Here is a 19,195-nt window from a genome sequence, read left to right on the forward strand (position 1 = left end):
GTGCAGTGGCACGATCTCAGCTCACTGCAACCTCCGCCTCCTGGGTTCAAGCGATTCTCCTGCCTCAGCCTCCTGAGTAGCTGGGACTACAGGCACACATCACCACGCCTGGCTGATTTATTTTTTAGTAGAGATGGGGCTTTATCATGTTGACCAGGATGGTCTCGATCTCCTGACATCATGATCCGCCTGCCTCAGCCTCTCAAAGGACTGGGATTACAGGCGTGAGCCACTGCATCCGGCCTTTTTATTTTTTATTTTTGAGATAGGGTCTCGCTGTGTTTCCCAGGCTGGAGTGCAGTGGCACAATCACAGTTCACTGTAGCCTCAACATCCCAGGCTCAAGAGATTCTCTCACCTTAGCCTCCCAAATACCTGGGACTACAGGCACATGCCCCCATGCTTGGCTTTTTTATACAGAGATGGGTATCTCCCTATGTTGCCCAGGCTGGTCTTTAACTCCTAGGGTCAATCATTCCTCCTGCCTCAACCTCCCAAAGTGCTGGGAGCCACCACGCCCAGCCTATGACCGCTATTTAAACTAAGTCCTCTTTTTAGGTGAATCTCTTCTCTTGCAGGAGATATTCTTACCCAAAAATCCTAGAAGCTGATTTAAGGAGCAGCCATAGCTCATTTGAAAAAAAAAAAAAAAAAAAACCAACAACAACAAAAAACAAAGCAGAAGAATATGGAGTAAAAATTTTAAATTTGAAGAAAAAAAAACCCTGCCTACCATATTAAGGTCAATTGTACATTCAGTATAATGGCAGCTGAAAACCTCTGAAACTACATTGCACACGCTACTTCTATACTCTCAGAAGCAACAGAGCTTCCCCTCAGCCCTCTGTTTGAAAAAATATAGATAACAGAATAATGAAGCCAAACTGACCTCTATCAGTTGAAAACAGAATTTATTTAGGAGTCAATGTCTACAAGGAGTAAAGATCAAAAATTAACTGGACTATTATGGAAAACCCAGGAATTCAGGTAGAGAACCTACTACTGTGGCTACTAGAACACGATCAATTAATCTGATCCTGAATTATTTTTGCAGATCCACGGGTCTTGATAAGGATGGGGTTCACTAGGGAATCTCATACACTGCTAGAAGAAACTGAAATTAATACAACCATCTTTTGGAAAGCAACTTGGCAGCAGGCATCAATAATTTTTAGTGGTCATAATTTTAGATGTATTAATCCCACTTCTAAAAATCTACCTTTAAAAAAATCCTAAATAATGACAAAGCTTTATTCACAAGTTCATCATAGCATTATTTATGTAATGATTAAAAGAACTCAAAACAAGCTAAATACCTAAAGAGAGAAGTTAAGCATATAATTATATCTCTTACATGTATATATACAACATAACTATTAAAAGTACATATTATGTAATCTATAAAAACTGATATTCTTGAAAAATATGTAACATAAAGTGTAACTTGAAAAATATGTAACATAAAGTGAAAAAGAAATAAGGAAGGCATGGTGGCTCACACCCATAATCCCAGCACTCTAGGAGGTCGAGGTGGGCAGACTGCTTGAGTCCAAGGAGCTCAAGACCAGCCTGGACAACATGGCGAAACCCCGTCTCTACTAAAAATACAAAAAATTAGCTGGGCGTGGTGGCACATGCCTATAATCCCAGCTACTTGGGAGGCTGAGGTGGGAGAATCCACCTGAGCCTGGGAGGTGGAGACTGCAGTGAGCTGAGCCATGCACTCCAGCCTGGGCAACTGGAGTGAGACCCTGTCTCAAAAAATAAATAAATAATAAAGGACCTAAAATGTAACATACTTATGATCATGGCTATATTTTAAAAAAATATATAGATTTTCTGTTGCCCAGGCTGGAGTGCAGTGACATGATTATAGCTCACTGCAGCCTTGAACTCCCGGGTTCAAGTGATCCAATGCCTCAGTCTCCCAAGTAGCTGGGATTATAGGCGCAAGCCACCATGCCTGGCTAGATATTCCTTTAGACTAAAAAGACACAACCTTGTTGACTGAACCCTGTAATGCTATGGATTATTAAAGAAATACCCCTACAAGAATCTATCAACTAGGATATGTTTTACAATAACCATTAGGTTATTGTACAAACCTAACCATTAGGTTATTCTTTACAAAAAAAGAATATTATGACACACAACTATTACAAATATTTTAATACAAACATTGTGATTATTATTATGATATCATCCTTCTTATTTGTGGAAGACTCTATGTTGTGGAAGAAGACAAAGTACAGGGACTTTTTCTGCTCTGCTTAGGTATCTCTGATATTTAAAATAGCAAAGACCAGACATGATAGCTCGAGCCTGTAATAAGGAGGCTGAGGTGGGAGTATCACTTGCACCTAGGACTTCAAGGCTGCAGCAAGATACCATCATGCCACTGCACTCCATCCTGGGCAATAGTGCAAGACCTTGTCTCTTAAAAAACAAAAAACCACAGTAAGGTCAAAGGTGGCATTTATTTTAAAAATCACTGTATGGGCCGGGCGCGGTGGCTCAAGCCTGTAATCCCAGCACTTTGGGAGGCCGAGACGGGCGGATCACGAGGTCAGGAGATCGAGACCATCCTGGCAAACTAGCCGGGCGAGGTGGCGGGCGCCTGTAGTCCCAGCTACTCCGGAGGCTGAGGCAGGAGAATGGCATAAACCCGGGAGGCAGAGCTTGCAGTGAGCTGAGATCCGGCCACTGCACTCCAGCCCGGGCGACAGAGCGAGACTCCGCCTCAAAAAAAAAAAAAAAAAAAAAAAATCACTGTATGTATTTTTATCACCATCATATAATATTAAATATCATTTGTCTGCCTACAACCATCCAAAATAAAGATCACTTTCTGTTATTTATCTAAAATATTTTTACAACCTTAAGGTTATGTTATGCTTAACACATAGTTGCAAAACATGACTCTATCCAGAAAATGATTCATTAATATTCACACTGTAATTACTATACAAATTTTTAAAAAAGAATTTTAATACAAGTTTTGTTGACTATAAATACATTTATCTGTTTATTTATTTATTTATTTATTTTTGAGACCAAGTCTCACTCTGTCGCCCAGCCTTGAGTGCAGTGGCATGATCTCGGCTCACTGCAACCTTCACCTCCTGGGTTCAAGTGATTCTCCTGCCTCAGCCTCCCAAGTAGCTGGGATTACAGGTGTGTGCCACCACGCCTGGCTAATTTTTTTTTGTATTTTTAGTAGAGATAGGGTTTCACCTTGTTAGCCAGGATGGTCTTGATCTCCTAACCTCGTGATCCGCCCACCTCTTACAGGCAAGAGCCATTGCGCATGGTCCCCAATTAATACTTTTAAACTCTCACTATGGATCAGAATTTCCCGAAGACTTTAAAAACGCAGAGGCTGTCCAGGCATGGTGGCTCACACCTGTAATCCCAGCACTTTGGGAGGCCGAGGTAGGTGGATCACGAGGTCAGGAGATCGAGACTATCCTGGCTAACACGGTGAAACGCTGTCTCTACTAAAAATACAAAAAAATTAGCCAGGTGTAGTGACAGGCACCTATAGTCCCAGCTATTCGGTAGGCTGAGGCAGGAGAATGGCATGAACCCAGGAGGTGGAGGTTGCAGTGAGCTGAGATCGCGCCACTGCACTCCAGCCTGGGTGACAAAGTGAGACTCCATCTCAAAAAAGAAAAAAAAAACGCAGATGCTGTGCCTCCAACCCTAGAGATTCTTACTTAATTAATCTGGAGTGATAGCCAGGCTAATATGCAACTTGGATTAAGAACTACAATACATGATTTTAAAATTATTCATAATATTGGAAAAAAAATTGTAAAATAAAGAAAACTGCTAATACTTACATTGAAACTTTCTAAGGTTGATTAATCCATGGTCTCTTATAATTCTAGAATGAAAAGCCACAATAATTTGTGCATTAGAATTATTTTCACATTTACTAATGCTTTCCATATATAGCTGTCATCAGACCTCTTAAACATGCTGAGGTGGAATACAGAGGTCCAAAGAAGTCACTCTCACAAACTTCTGCAGGTCAGTGAATCACTAACACAATTTTAGACTCTCAGGCATCACAGGTTTTTCCTCTTCTTGCGTATAGTAGACTCTCCATGACTATTTGCTGAATGAATGAATGAATCAATAACCACTCACAAATGCTGAAAAACATGTCTGTCACTTAAGATGAAACCGAAAGGAATCTCTGTTCATGTCATAAAATTAATCTATTCAGCTTGTGGGAATAATTGAGAACAGCCATTTTAGAGAAATCTGCTAACTGTAAAAGGGCATCATGATCACATATTCAACATTTACAACTGTGCATTCACACAACACTTTGACGGTACTAGAAATAAATATTGGGCATGTTTAATGAAAGGGCATCATAAAACAAAAGATTTGATAGCAACATCAACAACCGAGATCTACAATACTCTCTAGCTCGAACTATGTTTTAAGCAAAAGAGAATTTAAACCAGGCAAAGTTATGTGTCTTGAATCTGATTTATACCAGAGGTATTCGTAACTAGCAATGAAGTTTCTCATAGGAGCAACTGGGTATGCTTCTTCAGCATTTCATGGAAGCGAACTCCGGACATGCAGAGAGTAAGTTTTACTTTAGATCAGGGGTCCCCAGTCCCTGGGCCATGGGCCAGTTAGGAACCAGGCTGCACAGCAGGTGAGCAGCTTTACCACCTGAGCTCTGCCTCCTGTCAGATGAACAGCAGCATTAGATTCTCACAGGAGCACAATCCCTATTGTGAACTGCTCATGTGAAAGATCTAGGTTGTGTGCTCCTTATGAGAATCTAACCAATGCCTGATGATCTGAGGTAGAACAGTTTCATCCCAAAACCATTCCAGCCCCCAGACATCCATGGAAAAACTGTCTTCCATGAAACCGCTCCCTGATGCCAAAAAGGTTGAGGGCTGCTGCTTTAGATCACATCTTAGTTCCTCCAGAGTGAATTGCAAGTCCCTCTTTCTTTTCTTTTACTTTTTCTTTTAGAGATGGGGTCTTCCTCTGTTGCCCAGACTGGCCTTGAACTCCTAGGCTCAAGTTATCCTCTCACCTTAGCCTCCCAAGTAGCTAGGACTAGAGGTTCATGCTACCATACCTCGCTTCTCTCCTTTTCACTGCTGAGATACTACTGTCTCTACAGTTAGTAACACCACAGTTAAATACATGCCTACACATATATACACACACCAGCACACTTATACCCTCTGCATACTCTTCTCTGAAACCAACAGGGGTCTGAGATCCATAATTTCTAAGTCTGAATGTATACTTTTTGATATGTTGCAAAGACAGGAATAACCAGTATGCTTGAAACTTGTTCGGAATTCCTTTGAAATCCTTTTAGATGAACGACTTCTCATAAAAAAATGAACAGTTAGAAAGAGACCATTAACAAAGCACAACAGGGCTGGGTGCAGTGGCTCATGCCTATAATCCCAGCACTTTGGGAGGCTAAGGTGGGCGGATCACCAGAGGCCAGGAGTTTGAGACCATCCTGGCCAACATGGCGAAACCGTGCCTCTACTAAAAACAAAAAAATTAGCTGGGCATGATGGCACGTGCCTGTAGTCCCAGCTACTTGGGAGGCTGAGGCATGATAATTGCTTGAACTCAAGAGGCGGATGCTGCAGTGAGCCAAGATCACATCATTGCACTCCAGCCTGGGTGACGGATCAAGACTGTCTCAAAAATAATAATAATAAAATAAAAACTAAAAATCAAATATAAAAGCCTAACAGGCCGAGTGCAGTGGCTCACATCTGTAATTCCAGCACTCTGGGAGGCCAAGGTGGTAGGATGCCTTGAGCCTAGGAGTTCCGGACCAGCCCAGGCAACATTGTGAGACCCCATTTCAAAAAAAGTTTTTTTTTTGAGACAGAGTCTCACTCTGTCGCCCAGGCTGGAGTGCAGTGGTGCAATCTTGGCTAACTGCAACCTCCGCCTCCCAGGTTCAAGCAATTCTCCTGCCTCAGCCTCCCAAGTAGCTGGGACTACAGGTGTGCGCCACCACCCCCAGCTAAGTTTTGTATTTGTAGTAGACACAGGGTTTCACCATGTTGGCCAGGCTGGTCTTGAATTCCTGACCTCAAGTGATCCACCAGCCTCGGCCTCCCAAAGTGCTGGGATTACAGGCGTGAGCCACCACACCCGGACTAAAAAAAAAAAAAGGTTTTAAAATTAGCCAAGTGTGGTGGTGCGCACCTGTAGTCCTAACTACTTGGGAGGCTAAGGTGGGAGGATTGTTTGAGCCCAGGAGTTGGAGACTGCAGTGAGTCATGATAGTGCCACTGCACTCCAGCCTGGGTGACAGAGTTAAGTATGAGACTCTGTCTCTTACTTAACCAAAAAAAAAAAAAAAAAAAGGAACACGGTGGTTCATGCCTGTAATCCCAGCACTTTGGGAGGCAGAGGGGGATGGATCACTTAAGGGGGGGAGTTCGAGACCAACCTGGCCAACATGGCAAAACCCCATCTCTATTAAAAATGCAAAAATTAGCCAGGCGTGGTGGTGCACACCTATAGTCCCAGCCACTCGGGAGGCTGAGGCAGGAGAATCACATGAACCCAGGAGGCAGAGCTTGCAGTGAGCTGAGATCACACCACTACACTCCAGCCTGGGTGACAGAACAAGACTCCATCTCAAAAAAAAAAAAGAAAAAGCAAAGAATGATTCACAAATATTAAAAAAAAAAAGTGTAACAATAATGTCTTCATGCCTTTACTTTATCTTGTTCTTTTACTTCAAAAAGCTTAAAACAGTGTACCCATATTATTCATTGTTCATCATAACGTCAATAAAGGATAAGGACAGAGGATATAAAAATAACACAGGAATTATTATCCTCATTTGAGAGATGGAAAAATTGAGGACTAAGGAGGGTAAGAGTCTTCTCCAAGGTCAAAAGATGAGCCACAAGTGGAGCATTCTCTCATGGACTATATGTGGTCAATCACTCAAAGCTGAGGCCAGGCACAGTGGCTCATGCCTGCAATCCTAACACTTTGGGAGCCGAGGAGGGAGGATCACTTAAGTCCAGGAGTTTGAGACCAGCCTGGCCAACATAGCAAAACAACATAGCAAAATCCCGTATCTACAAAAAACACAAAAAATTAGCCAGGCATGGTGGTGCACTGCTGTAGTCCCACATGCTCAGGAGGCTGAGGTGGGAGAATTGATTGAGCCTGGGAGGTTGAGGCTGCAGTGAGCCATGATTGTGCCGCTGCTCTCCAGCCTGGGCAACCGAGTGAGACCTTGTCTCTCTCTCTCTCTCTCACACACACACACACACACGCATACAAAACAATAATCCAAAGCTGAAAGGAGTCCAGGATGGTTTATTATACTTACTTTTTTCGTCTTTGTCTCTCCTTTAACCTGGAATGATAGATATCTACCACAGCCATCTTCAGAGCTACAAATAAATTCATACATATACTATATATACACATCACATATATATATATAATATAAATAAATAAAACCAAGACAAAAATAAACCTTTTACCCAAACTTTGAACTTCATATTGCTAATTACTCCACACTCACTAGTCTAGAAAACATAAAAATATTCCTGCATAATGAATTTCTCTATCAGTAAATAAGGTAATTTTTCCCCTATTTATATATCTTATGGCATTACTCAGATTATAATTTCTGCTTTCTGCAGTCATAAAAATGAGTAAGATCAGGTCCTTTGCCAGGATGTGAACGGAGCTGGAGGCCATTATCCTTAGCAAACTAACACAGGAACAGAAAACCAAATACCACATGTTCTTCCTTTTAAGCGTGGAACTAAATGATGAGAACACATGGACACGTAGAGGGGAATAACACACACTGGGGCCTATCAGAGGGTGGAGGGTGGGAGGAGGGAGAGGATCAGGAAAAACAACTAATGGGTACTAGGCTTAATACCTGGATGATGCAATAATCTGTATAACAAACTCTATGACACAAGTTTACCTACGTAATATACCTGCATATGTACCCCTGAATTTAAAATAAAAGTTAAAAAAAATTCTGCTATTAAATACCTTTTTTGGACATTGTTATGTATCTATTACTATACATAGTGAATATCTGATCTTCAGTAATACATGGGCTAGAAATTGCATCAATTAGAGTACTCATAAGAATGAATATTGGGCTGGGCGTGGCGGTTCACACCTGTAATCCCAGCACTTTGGGAGGCTGAGACAGGTGGATCACCTGAGGTCAGGATTTTAAGACCAGCCTGGCCAACATGGTAAAACCCCGAATCTACAAAAATACAAAAATTAGCCGGGCATGATGGCAGGTACCTGTAATCCCAGCTACTCGTCAGGCTGAGGTGGGAGAATCAATCACTCAAAGCCAGGGGGTGAGGTTGCAGTAAGCTGAGATCATGCCACTGTACTCCAGCCTGGGGCAACACAGTGAGACTCCGTCTCAAAAAAACAGAATGTTGGTCGGGCGCAGTGGCTCACACCTATAATCCATCCACCGAGGTGGGTGGATCACTTGAAGTCAGGAGTTCGAGATCAGCCCAGCCAATATGGTGAAAGCCTGTCTTTACTAAAGATACAAATATTGGCTAGACATGGTGGCAAGTGCCTGTAGTCCCGGCTACTCGAAAGGCTGAGGCAGGAGAATCACTTGAACCCGGGAAGTAGAGGTTGCAGTGAGCTGAGATGGCGCCACTACATTCCAGCCTGGGTGTTACAGCGAGGCTCCATCTCAAAAAAAAAAAAAAAAAAGAATATCTATCATGGTCTTAACTGCACAGGAGTAAGAGAATGTCAAGGCAAGACTAATGTGAATAAAGGTACAGTGTAGACATGTGCGAGTTTTCAGCTGGGAAGCAGCAACTGTTTAGAGTGTAGAGTTTCGCATTTTGTAGTGAAAAGTTCCATCAAGTACCCTAAGCAGTATAAAAGCCCTGCTTGGTTTCCGGGGACCCAATCCTTTCCTGGCTTTAGTCTTATGTTAAAGACACAGAGATAAGGAGGAAAGAGGCTGTAAATAGTAAAAGTTTTAATAAGTACAATAGTTCTGGTTCTTTCTTTCCCTAGCCACTCTTTCCATCTTCAGAGCTCCGAAGGTTCTGTTCTAATTTCTTTTTACCCCTCACCTTAGTCCTATAAACTCCTCTACTTCTGTGTGTCCAAGTACCATCAAAATGTGTAATTTCAAACTCAATATCCATTTTAAGCTCCAGTTCCTACTGGTATCATTACTCACATGGCCTTCAGTTGCAAACTTATATTCTACCCCTTTCCTATCCTATAAAACTCCTATATTGGATAACTGCATCACAGTAAAGATAGCTGTCCAAGACAGAACTCAATCTGGATTCTTCCTCCTTCCCCTCCATAGTCAATGAGTCTTAGCCACACTGCACTTCACACTTACATCTCTCAGATTCATCCCTTCATCCCTAACCCTATTCCCTAGCTCAGGCATCTTGTCTCTCCTGTCATCTTCATGCTATCTTGTAGGAGAGGCATCATTACTTATTGACTCCATTCTTGCGTTACTCTAACTCATCCCTTCCAAACGGTACTTGAGAAACTCATCCCTTCCAAACGGTACTTGAGAAATATTTTAAAGCACAATGTAATGGTGTAATTCCCTAGCTTATAATTCTTCAGTGGCTTCCCATCCACATACAGTTCAAACTCTTGCATGTTACACAAGACTATTTACTGTCTTGATTATGCCTACCTTTCCACGCATTTTTTTTTTTTTTTTTTTTTCGAGATGGAGTCTTACTCTGTTGCCCAGGCTGGAGTGCAGGGGTGCTCGGCTCACCGCAACCTCTGCCTCCCAGGTTCAAGGGATTCTCCTGCCTCAGCCTCCCGAGTAGCTGGGATTACAGGTGTGCACCACCGCACCTGGCTAATTTTTGTATTTTTAGTAGAGACAAGGTTTCGCCATGTTGGCCAGGCTGGTTTTGAACTCCTGACCTCAAGTAATTTACCCGCTTCAGCCTCCCGAAGTTCTGGAATTACAAGGGTGAGCTACTGCACCTGGCCCCATTCTTGTTGCCTATCACTTCCAAGTAGGAAAAACACTGAAATTATCTAAATGTTTTTTAGACAATTTTTCTGTGTTAATGCTATAATTCTAAATCTGCCTTAATTGAAAATGAAATGTGTATTTTAAAAAACATCATAAGCGGCTGGGCGCACGGCTCATGCCTGTAATCCCAGCACTTTGGGAGGCCGAGGCAGGTGGGTCACGAGGTCAGGAGATCAAGACTATCCTGGCTAACAAGGTGAAACCTTGTCTCTACTACAAACACAAAAAATTAGCCAGGAGTGCTGGCGGGCACCTGTAGTCCAGCTACTCAGGAGGCTGAGGCAGGAGAATGGCCTGAACCCAGTAGATGGAGCTTGCAGTGGGCTGAGATCACGCCACTGCACTCCAGCCTGGGCGACAGAGTGAGACTCCGTCTCAAAAACAAACAAACAAACAAAAAAACTTCAGAAGCAAAAAACTCCCACAGTTTTTTTTTTTTTAATAACCAGAAGACCTCTAGGGTTAAGAAATGAATGCCAGATAGTAACAACGCTAGAAGAAAATATGAGTAATGCAAAACTTAGCACTATGCTACATTAAACCTTTCTTCTCACGGATTCTGAAAGCACCTTGAGATTTAATGATTGCGATAGAATCTGAAATTTTCTTAATAACTTATGAATTAAGCTTTGTGTATGTTGAGAGTTTGGTGTTTTTTGTTTTAATTACTGAATGTATTTGTGGAAGAGGCTCTATAGCACAATATAACCTGCCATGTGTCCTCTGAAAAACTAAAATACATTATACAAATGTTAGGTAATATAATTTATATTTTTTTATAGTCCAATCTTTAAGCATCTGATCTGTCAACCTGGTATTTTGAACCAACTCGGGGAGCTCACACTTTCACAGGCTTCACAATCTTTTGTGTAGCTGCTGCCTTAGCAGCAGCCATTGCGGTCTTTTTAGATGCTAGCTTAGCCTTTTTTGCTTCCTTAGCAGCCCTGCTAGCTTGTTTTCATTGAGCCTTTTTAACTTCATGTTTCTCATTCCTCTTGGCCACTATATTAGCAAGAGATGCACCAGTAATGGCCCTCTGGAATTTGACTGCTCAGCAGGTTCTTTTCTTTTGAATTTCTTCCAAGTGTCCCTTTTTTATGCTTTCTTCTGTAGAGGACCAGTTTATCTGCTGAGGATTCCCTAAAAGGAATGCCCTTGGCCAGGCACAGTGGCTCACACTCGTAATCTCAGCACTTTGGGAGGCCAAGGCAGGTGGATCATGAGGTCAGAAGTTCAAGACCAGCCTGGCCAAGATGGTGAAACCCCATCTCTACTAAAAATACAAAAATTAGCCGGGCGTGGTGGCGGGCACCTGTAATCCCAGCTATTCAGGAGGCTCAGGAGGCTGAGGCAGAGAATTGCTTGAACCCAGGAGGTGGAGGTGGCAGTGAGCCGAGATCACGCCACTGCACTCCAGCCTGGGCGACAGAGCGAGACTCCAAAAAAAAGAAAAAAGAAAGAAAAGAAAGAAAGGAATGCCCTTACATTTCGCACTAAGGAACTGGAAAACCTTGCCATCAGTCCTGGCATAGCGCCTCTTGTGTCTGGGGTAGATCTTGTACCTGCTGAAACTGCACAGCTCAACTTTCAGGGCAGAAGCTCCAGGGGCTCAATGCTAGGTAATATAATTTCTAATAACATACCAGCCTTTGTAACAAAGAATTTGGCTACGTATTAGAATCAGTTCTTTCAGCTGGGCGCGGTGGCTCACACCTGTAATCCCAGCACTTTGGGAGGCTAAGGCAGGTGGATCACCTGAGGTCAGGAGTTCAAGACCAGCCTGGCCAACATGGCAAAACCCTGTCTCTACTAAAAAATACAAAAAATTAGCTGGGTGTGGTAGTGGGTGCCTGTAATCCCAGCTACTCAAGAGGCTGAGGCAGGAGAATCGCTTGAACCCAGGAGACGGAGGTTGCAGTGAGCCGAGATCACACCACTGCACTCCAGCCTGGGCAACAAGAGTAAAACTCTGTCTCAAAAAAAAAAGAATCAGTTCTTTCAAGGTAGTAAGCTTGAATCCAAAATAGAGCCTAGAGCCTCTGGAATGCTGATTAACTCTGAAGAGTAATACAATTTCATTCCTCATCCAAAGAATGTGAGATCCAAGTTCCAGTTTAGCCCATGGGGGCAATGAGTCAACACATTATTTACATGTTCTACTACAGTAAGTTTTAAACTGTATGTTCAAATAAAATCTTATTTGGAACAGATAAGTCGAATCTGCTCTAGCTGAACCCCTTCTGCCTGTTTTAGCTCCAGCTGCCTTTCTCAGAAGTAGTCCCTGAAGGTGCCTCCATGGAACAACTGGAAGCCACACTTCTGCTGGAAGTAGATGTTAGGGTAGAAAAAAAGTGGGACCAATCAAATAAAAGAACAGAAAACAATGGCTTATTAGAATCAACAATTTCTTTTATTACATGAAAGCAAACAAAAATTGAGCAATGTACAATCCTGAGATGCACTGTTAATGACCCTGATAAGGTAACAGAAATAAATTCTGATACCACATACCGACTCATTACTGTGCATCTCACTGCTACCTGCCCTTAAGATACTCTCTTTTTTTTTTTTCTCTCTCTCTCTCTACATGTCCTCATCTGAAGGATATTCTTAGACTGGAAAGTTCAATACCAAAATCTTACATGCTGGGTTATGAGCAGATGTCCTATATATATGTATGTAACTTCAATCACACTGGGAGATGTCCAGGAGTTCTTTATCCAGGCCATTCTCCCTTGGGTCTGAGATAAAAATAACCTAAGTCCTATCTGGATAATCTGAAGAGGTGAGGAAATGCAGTATTTTTAAAAGTTTAAGGGTAAAAAAGAAAAATTAACTACCATGGATTCGTTTTGTTCATTTCTAACAAGTTCAAATATTTAAACAACACTGGTTTATTTTTCCTTATCCTGCCCACAAACTAAAAATAATTCAATACTGTCAGGTCCAAGATTTAAGGCAATAGTTTTCAAACTCTTTTTTTTAGGTAGCAGAACTCTTTCTACAAATGAAATATTTCTTGATTTATATGGTTGTTACATATAAAAGTCCAGCTATCATAGAATGCCTATACCTGTCATTGTTTTATAACACAGTTGCTGTGGAATGATGGGCTTTAGAATGCTATGCTGGTGGAGATACACTTTACAAGCCTATGGGTAGAAGTGGTGGGTAGAAACAAGGATAGAAAGTGCCTCTGACATACAGTATAACCAAATACAAGTTTTACAGTGGACTTTATCTCTTAAGAGAAAGGAAGGATTAGGAAGTCAACAGTTCAAGGCAGAAAGGGAAACAAATACAATAATGATAGCTAAAACACACTGAGTACTTACCATATTTCAGGATCTTTTTTTTTTTCTGAGATGGAGTCTAGCTCTGTCTCCTAGGCTGGAGTGCGGTGGCATGATCTCAGCTCACTGCAACCTTCACCTCCCAGATTCAAGGCATTCTCCTGCCTCAATCTCCCAAGTAACTGGGATTACAAGTGCATGCCACCATACCCAGATAATTTTTGTATTTTTAGTAGAGACGGGGTTTCGCCATGTTGGCCAGGCTAGTCTGCAACTCCTGATTTCAAGTGATCCAACGCCTTGGCCTCCCAAAGTGCTGGGAATACAGGTGTGAGCCACCATACCTGGCCATATTTCAGGATCTTTATAAGCCTTATCTCATTTATCTACCCAGTAAGATGAATTTAATAGGAAAGAAAATGTCTTAGAGAGCCAGTAAAATTACCGCTAACTGGCCGGGCACTGTGGCTCAAGCCTGTAATCCCAGCACTTTGGGAGGCCCAGATGGGCGGATCATGAGGTCAGGAGATCGAGACCATCCTGGTTAACACGGTGAAACCCCGTCTCTACTAAAGAATACCAAAAACTAGTCGGTCGTGGTGGCGGGCGCCTGTAGTCCCAGCTACTCAGGAGGCTGAGGCAGGAGAATGGCGTAAACCCGGGAGGCGGAGCTTGCAGTGAGCTGAGATCCGGCCACTGCACTCCAGCCTGGGCGACAGAGCGAGACTCCATCTCAAAAAAAAAAAAAAAAAAAAAAAATTACCGCTAATTTTAACAGAACATTTTTGCGATTTATTTTTTATTTCTGAGACAGTTTCGCTCTTGTCGCCCAGGCTGAAGTGCAACAGTGCAGTCTTAGGTCACTGCAACCTCTGTCTCCCAGGTTCAAGCAATTCTCCTGTTCCCACCTCCCAGGTAGCTGGGATTACAGGAGCCCGCCACCACACTTGGCTAATTTTTCTATTTTTAGTAGAGATGGGGTTTCACCGTGTTGGCCAGGCTGATTTCAAACTCCTGACCTCAGGTGATTTAGCTGTTTCAGCCTCCCAAAGTGCTGGGATTACAGGCGTGAGCCACAGCACCAGGCCCATTTCTGTGATTTTTGTAAGACACAACATGCCATGTTGTTTCCTGAGATTTATGTGGGAGTGATTTAATTTTTAAAAAAGGCCAGGTTGGGGCCGGGCGCGGTGGCTCAAGCCTGTAATCCCAGCACTTTGGGAGGCCGAGACGGGCGGATCACGAGGTCAGGAGATCGAGACCATCCTGGCTAACACGGTGAAACCCCGTCTCTACTAAAAATACAAAAACTAGCCGGGCGAGGTGGCGGGCGCCTGTAGTCCCAGCTACTCCGGAGGCTGAGGCAGGAGAATGGCATAAACCCGGGAGGCAGAGCTTGCAGTGAGCTGAGATCCGGCCACTGCACTCCAGTCCGGGCGACAGAGCGAGACTCCGCCTCAAAAAAAAAAAAAAAAAAAAGGCCAGGCATGGTGGCTCACACCCGTAATCCCAGCACTTTGAGAAACCGAGGTGGGCAGATGGCTTCAGCTTAGGAGTTTGAGACCAGCCTGGGCAACATAGTGAAACCCTGTCTCTACAAAAATGTACCAAAAAATTAGTCAGACATTGTGGTATGTGCCTGTAGTCCCAGCTACTTGGGAGGTTGAGGTAGGAGAATCGCTCCAGCCTGGGAGGCAGAGGCCGCAGTGAGCTAAGATTGCACCACTGCACTCCAACCTGGGCTACAGAGGGTGTCTCAAAACAAACAAACAAAACAAAACAAAAAAACCCTGTAATCCCAGCACTTTGGGAAGCTGAGGTGGGAGGATCGCTTGAGGCCAGTAATTTTAAGACCAGCTTGGGCAACACATTGAGATTCTGTCTCTACAAAAATTTTTTTTATAAATTAGCCAGGTGTGGTAGCGTGTGCCTGTTGTCCTAGCTACTTGCGAGGCTAAGGACGGAAGATCATTTGAGCCCAGGAATTCAAGGCTACAGTGAGCTAAAGATTGTACCACTGCATTCCAGCCTGGGCAACAGAATGTGACTCTGTTTCTTTAAAAAAAAAAAAAAAAAAAAGCCTCTAAATAAATACTGCTGATAATTGGTACTACAGTTTGATCATTTCAGTAGGTTAAACTTGTACAACTGGCTCTGGAGAACAAAAGGAAGAAAAGAAACACATAGGAGCAAATGGGAGGAGAACTGGAATTCTCCCAGAGAAAAATTCATTTTGATGCTATCTCTGAGCATACTCAGATAGCAGCAACTGAATACAAGATCTTAACTGTATGAATAACCTAGGGAGGACCACAGCACAGCAGGCAGAACAGAAATGAGAAGGCACAATCTACAAGAATGAGAATCACTTGTTCACAGTCTACTTAAAGCAGCTGGAAGCTGCAGTATAAGCTGGCAAACAGAGAACCAGAGATCATTACAAACCAACCAACCAACCAACCAACCAACCAACCAACCAACCAACCAACCAAAATCACCTGTAATTTGTCCATTGCTACAAAGCCCCTGAAAGCTCAGCTTTGGGGGAAGCATAGTCTCCCTGTGATTATACTGGAGACTGATAAAATTTCCAAACGGCTAGCCTTAAAATATTTCAAGAAGTGGGCAGAAGTCAGAGGCAGCTCCTTCCCACTGCAATGTATTTCTAACATTGTTCAAAATAGCTAACAACATGTTTCTGTTTTCTTGACAGAAGGCACTTACTGCTTGCTTGGCAAGAAAACTAACTCAGAGGCCTTAACTGCAGGGAAGCCAATCAAAATCCCTACTGCAACCAAATAAGTAGAAACCTGTGACACAGGTATTCCCCAGAGGCAACACTTTTTAAGTCATTTCCCCCAAGCTTTTGGCCAAGATGCACACAAATAATTTTGTGAAGGGAAGATCATGTGATCTAATGGCTAAAGTCAGCAACTAGGAAGCATTAGGCCAAGCTTATCCAACCCTCGGCTCATGAGTCACATGCAGCCCAGGACGGCTTTGAATGCAGCCCAATACAAATTCGTAAACTTTCTTAAGACATTATGAGTTAGTTTGTTTTTTTCTTCTTAGCTCATCAGCTATCGTTAATGTGTTATATGTGTGGCCCAGGACAATTCTTCTTCTTTCAATGTGGGCCAGGGAAGCCAACAGATTAGATATCCCTGGATTAGGCAAATTATTTAACTTGTCTGCTTCCCTGAATGTAAAACTGGAAAATATATATTCCTCAGGAATGTTTTAAAGCTATAGAAGGTAATAAATGTGAAATCTCACAAAAATGAAACAGCAACAAACATTCAAAGTTGAGCCTGGGCAATAATAGGGAGACCCTGTCTCTACAAAAAAATTTTAAAAATTAGCCAGGTGTGATGGTACACACCTGTGGTCACAGCTACTCAGGTGCTGAGGTGAGAGGACAGTTTGAGCCCAGGAGGTTGAGGCTGCAGTGAGTCATGATTGTGCCACTGCACTCTAGCCTGGGCAACAGGGCGTGACCCTGTCTCAAAAAAAAAAAAAAAAAAAATCAAGATTGTAAAGACAGTTAAGTATTGCACAGTATAAAGAACGCAGACTTGGGGATGACTCTACCTCTTGCTGGCTATATGATCTCAGACAAGTTATCTAACCTTTCTATGCTTCAATGTCCTCATCCATAAAATGAGGATAATAATAATATGCAACTCATAAGGTTTTGAGGATTAAATGACTTAATATATATGAAGGGTTTAGAATGGTAACTAATAGTAAATGCTGTATGTATTAGCAATTATTATTGATAGTATTCATGTCTAAAATATCCTATGTATAAAACAGTGAAATCAGGCCTGGCATGGTGGCTCACACCTGTAATCTCAGCACTTTGAGAGGTTGAGGTGGGTGGATCACGAGGTCAGGAGATCGAGACCATCCTGGCTAACACGGTGAAACCACGTCTCTACTAAAATTACAAACAATTAGCCAGGTGTGGTGGCGGGCGCCTGTAGTCCCAGCTACTTAGGAGGCTGAGGCAGGAGAATGGCGTGAACCCAGGAGGCGGAGCTTGGAGGAGCTTGCAGTGAGCCGAGATCGCGCCACTGAACTCCAGCCTGGGCGACAGAGCAGGACTCCGTCTCAAAAAAAAAAAAAAAGTGAAATCACTATAAAGCGAAAGGAACTGCCAGTAGGTGAATATACAGAGATCAAGCTGGACCTCTGCTCTACTAATTATTAAAGGATCTAAAGGCTAATAATATGCGCCAAAGAAATACAATTTGAAAACTACAGTGGGAGGTGAAGGGGTCCACAGATACACGCCTAGGATTGACAACTTGCTGAAATTACCTTTCCAGACAGAGGGAGAAGAAATTGTGAACTGTACTAAGGTGCAACCCTGAGAAGTATTGGAAACACAGACCCAACCCATAGGAGGAGCTCATCATACCTCTTGCTTGCCTGGGTTATGGGGCAACAATGACTTAGAAGACACTACAACCAGGACTTTAGGATGCTGAGACACTCAGAGAAAGAGTACTCCAAAAATTTAGGAAGAATTTTTACAAATGAAAGGAGATGAGGAAAGAGATGGCAGCAAGAAGGAACTACACTAAGCATGTGCACTGAGATCTCACAACATACATGAGACAAGAGAGTTCTAAGATATGAGTCTTCTCTATCTCTCTTTCTGAACCAAACATTTCCACTTATTTCAATAAAATATGAGTAAGTACCAATTAGGGATCACGGAACTTCCTTATTTTTCCTTGGATACTGCTTCACTCGCAGTATCCATTTGAAATACATTCTGAAAGCCTTCTGGTATGGTTGCAAGGCAATTATCCCTCCATTGTGTGCAATGAACCATACAAATCAAATTTATTAAACAAATTCCATGATTCAAGGCAAAATCTTTGTGTGGGTGAGGAAAAGGTCTTGGTGGCATCAGCCAATATTCTGGATAGGTTCTAAATACAAAACCCAGACAGTCTGCAACCTTCTAGTAGTTCTAAATGAGGAACCATAAAAATAATGTTGTTAATGCTCAGTAATATTAAGAGTATAATGGTATAATGGAATGGTAATAACACGAATCTGAATTATGTACCATGTTTCATTAGAGACATTTACACTCTGACTAATCAGTGTCACCTCTTCTTTAATGGCAGAGGACAAAAAGAAACAGGGGGCAAGATTCCAAGGACTTACTCATGATTATACCATGACTCAGAAGCAAGCCAGAGGCTGAATCAGTGTCCTGATTTCCACAAAATCTGTGCCCCCTCTCTGTTCCAGGTGTGCTTATAAAGTCTTTTTATTCCTTCCTGACTTTCCATGGGCTCCTAGTGCACTTCACTGAGTGTTCTGGGAGTGACAGCTCAGGGACAATATGCCCCTGGACATGGTCACGTTGCCACAGGAGCTACTATAAGAACTCAGAGCTGTAAACGAAATACCTCTCTGTGGCATGAACAAGTCATTCCTTTGATCTGCAGTGCTGACAAGCTTCTTTAAAATGTTATCATCTTTTTTATTTTTTAGAGGTGGGGGTCTCACTTTGTTGTCTAGGCTGATCTTGAACTCCTGGGCTCAAGAAATCCTCCCGCTTTGGCCTCCCAAAGTGTTAGGATTACAGGTGTGAGCCACCATACCCAAATCTAAAGTGTTATCATCTTTTTAAAAGCATTCATTTAGGGCCGGACGCGGTGGCTCACCCCTGTAATCCCAGCCCTTTGGGGGGCAGAGATGGGCAGATCAGTTAAGGCCAAGAGTTTGAGACCAGCCTTGCAAACATGGCAAAATCCCATCTCTACTAAAAATATAAAAATTAGCCAGGCATGGTGGC

The 19,195-nt window shown here is 42.6% G+C and overlaps 1 protein-coding gene across 3 annotated transcripts in view; it reads right to left on the reverse strand.

The window, feature by feature from the left end:
- The window catches only part of TADA2A (transcriptional adaptor 2A), a 74,491-nt gene that overhangs the window by 15,938 nt on the left and 39,358 nt on the right, over positions 1–19,195 (reverse strand). For all 3 annotated transcript variants that reach the window (XM_023204713.2, XM_023204712.2, XM_023204715.2), the window contains 2 exons: positions 7,370–7,433; positions 3,843–3,886 (listed from right to left, as the gene is read on the reverse strand). In XM_023204713.2, coding sequence (XP_023060481.1) covers positions 3,843–3,886; positions 7,370–7,433 — 108 coding nt within the window. The remainder of the gene's footprint in view (positions 1–3,842; positions 3,887–7,369; positions 7,434–19,195) is intronic.

This window comes from Piliocolobus tephrosceles, chromosome 16 (genome assembly GCF_002776525.5).
Source record: "Piliocolobus tephrosceles isolate RC106 chromosome 16, ASM277652v3, whole genome shotgun sequence".
Lineage (NCBI taxonomy): Eukaryota > Metazoa > Chordata > Mammalia > Primates > Cercopithecidae > Piliocolobus > Piliocolobus tephrosceles.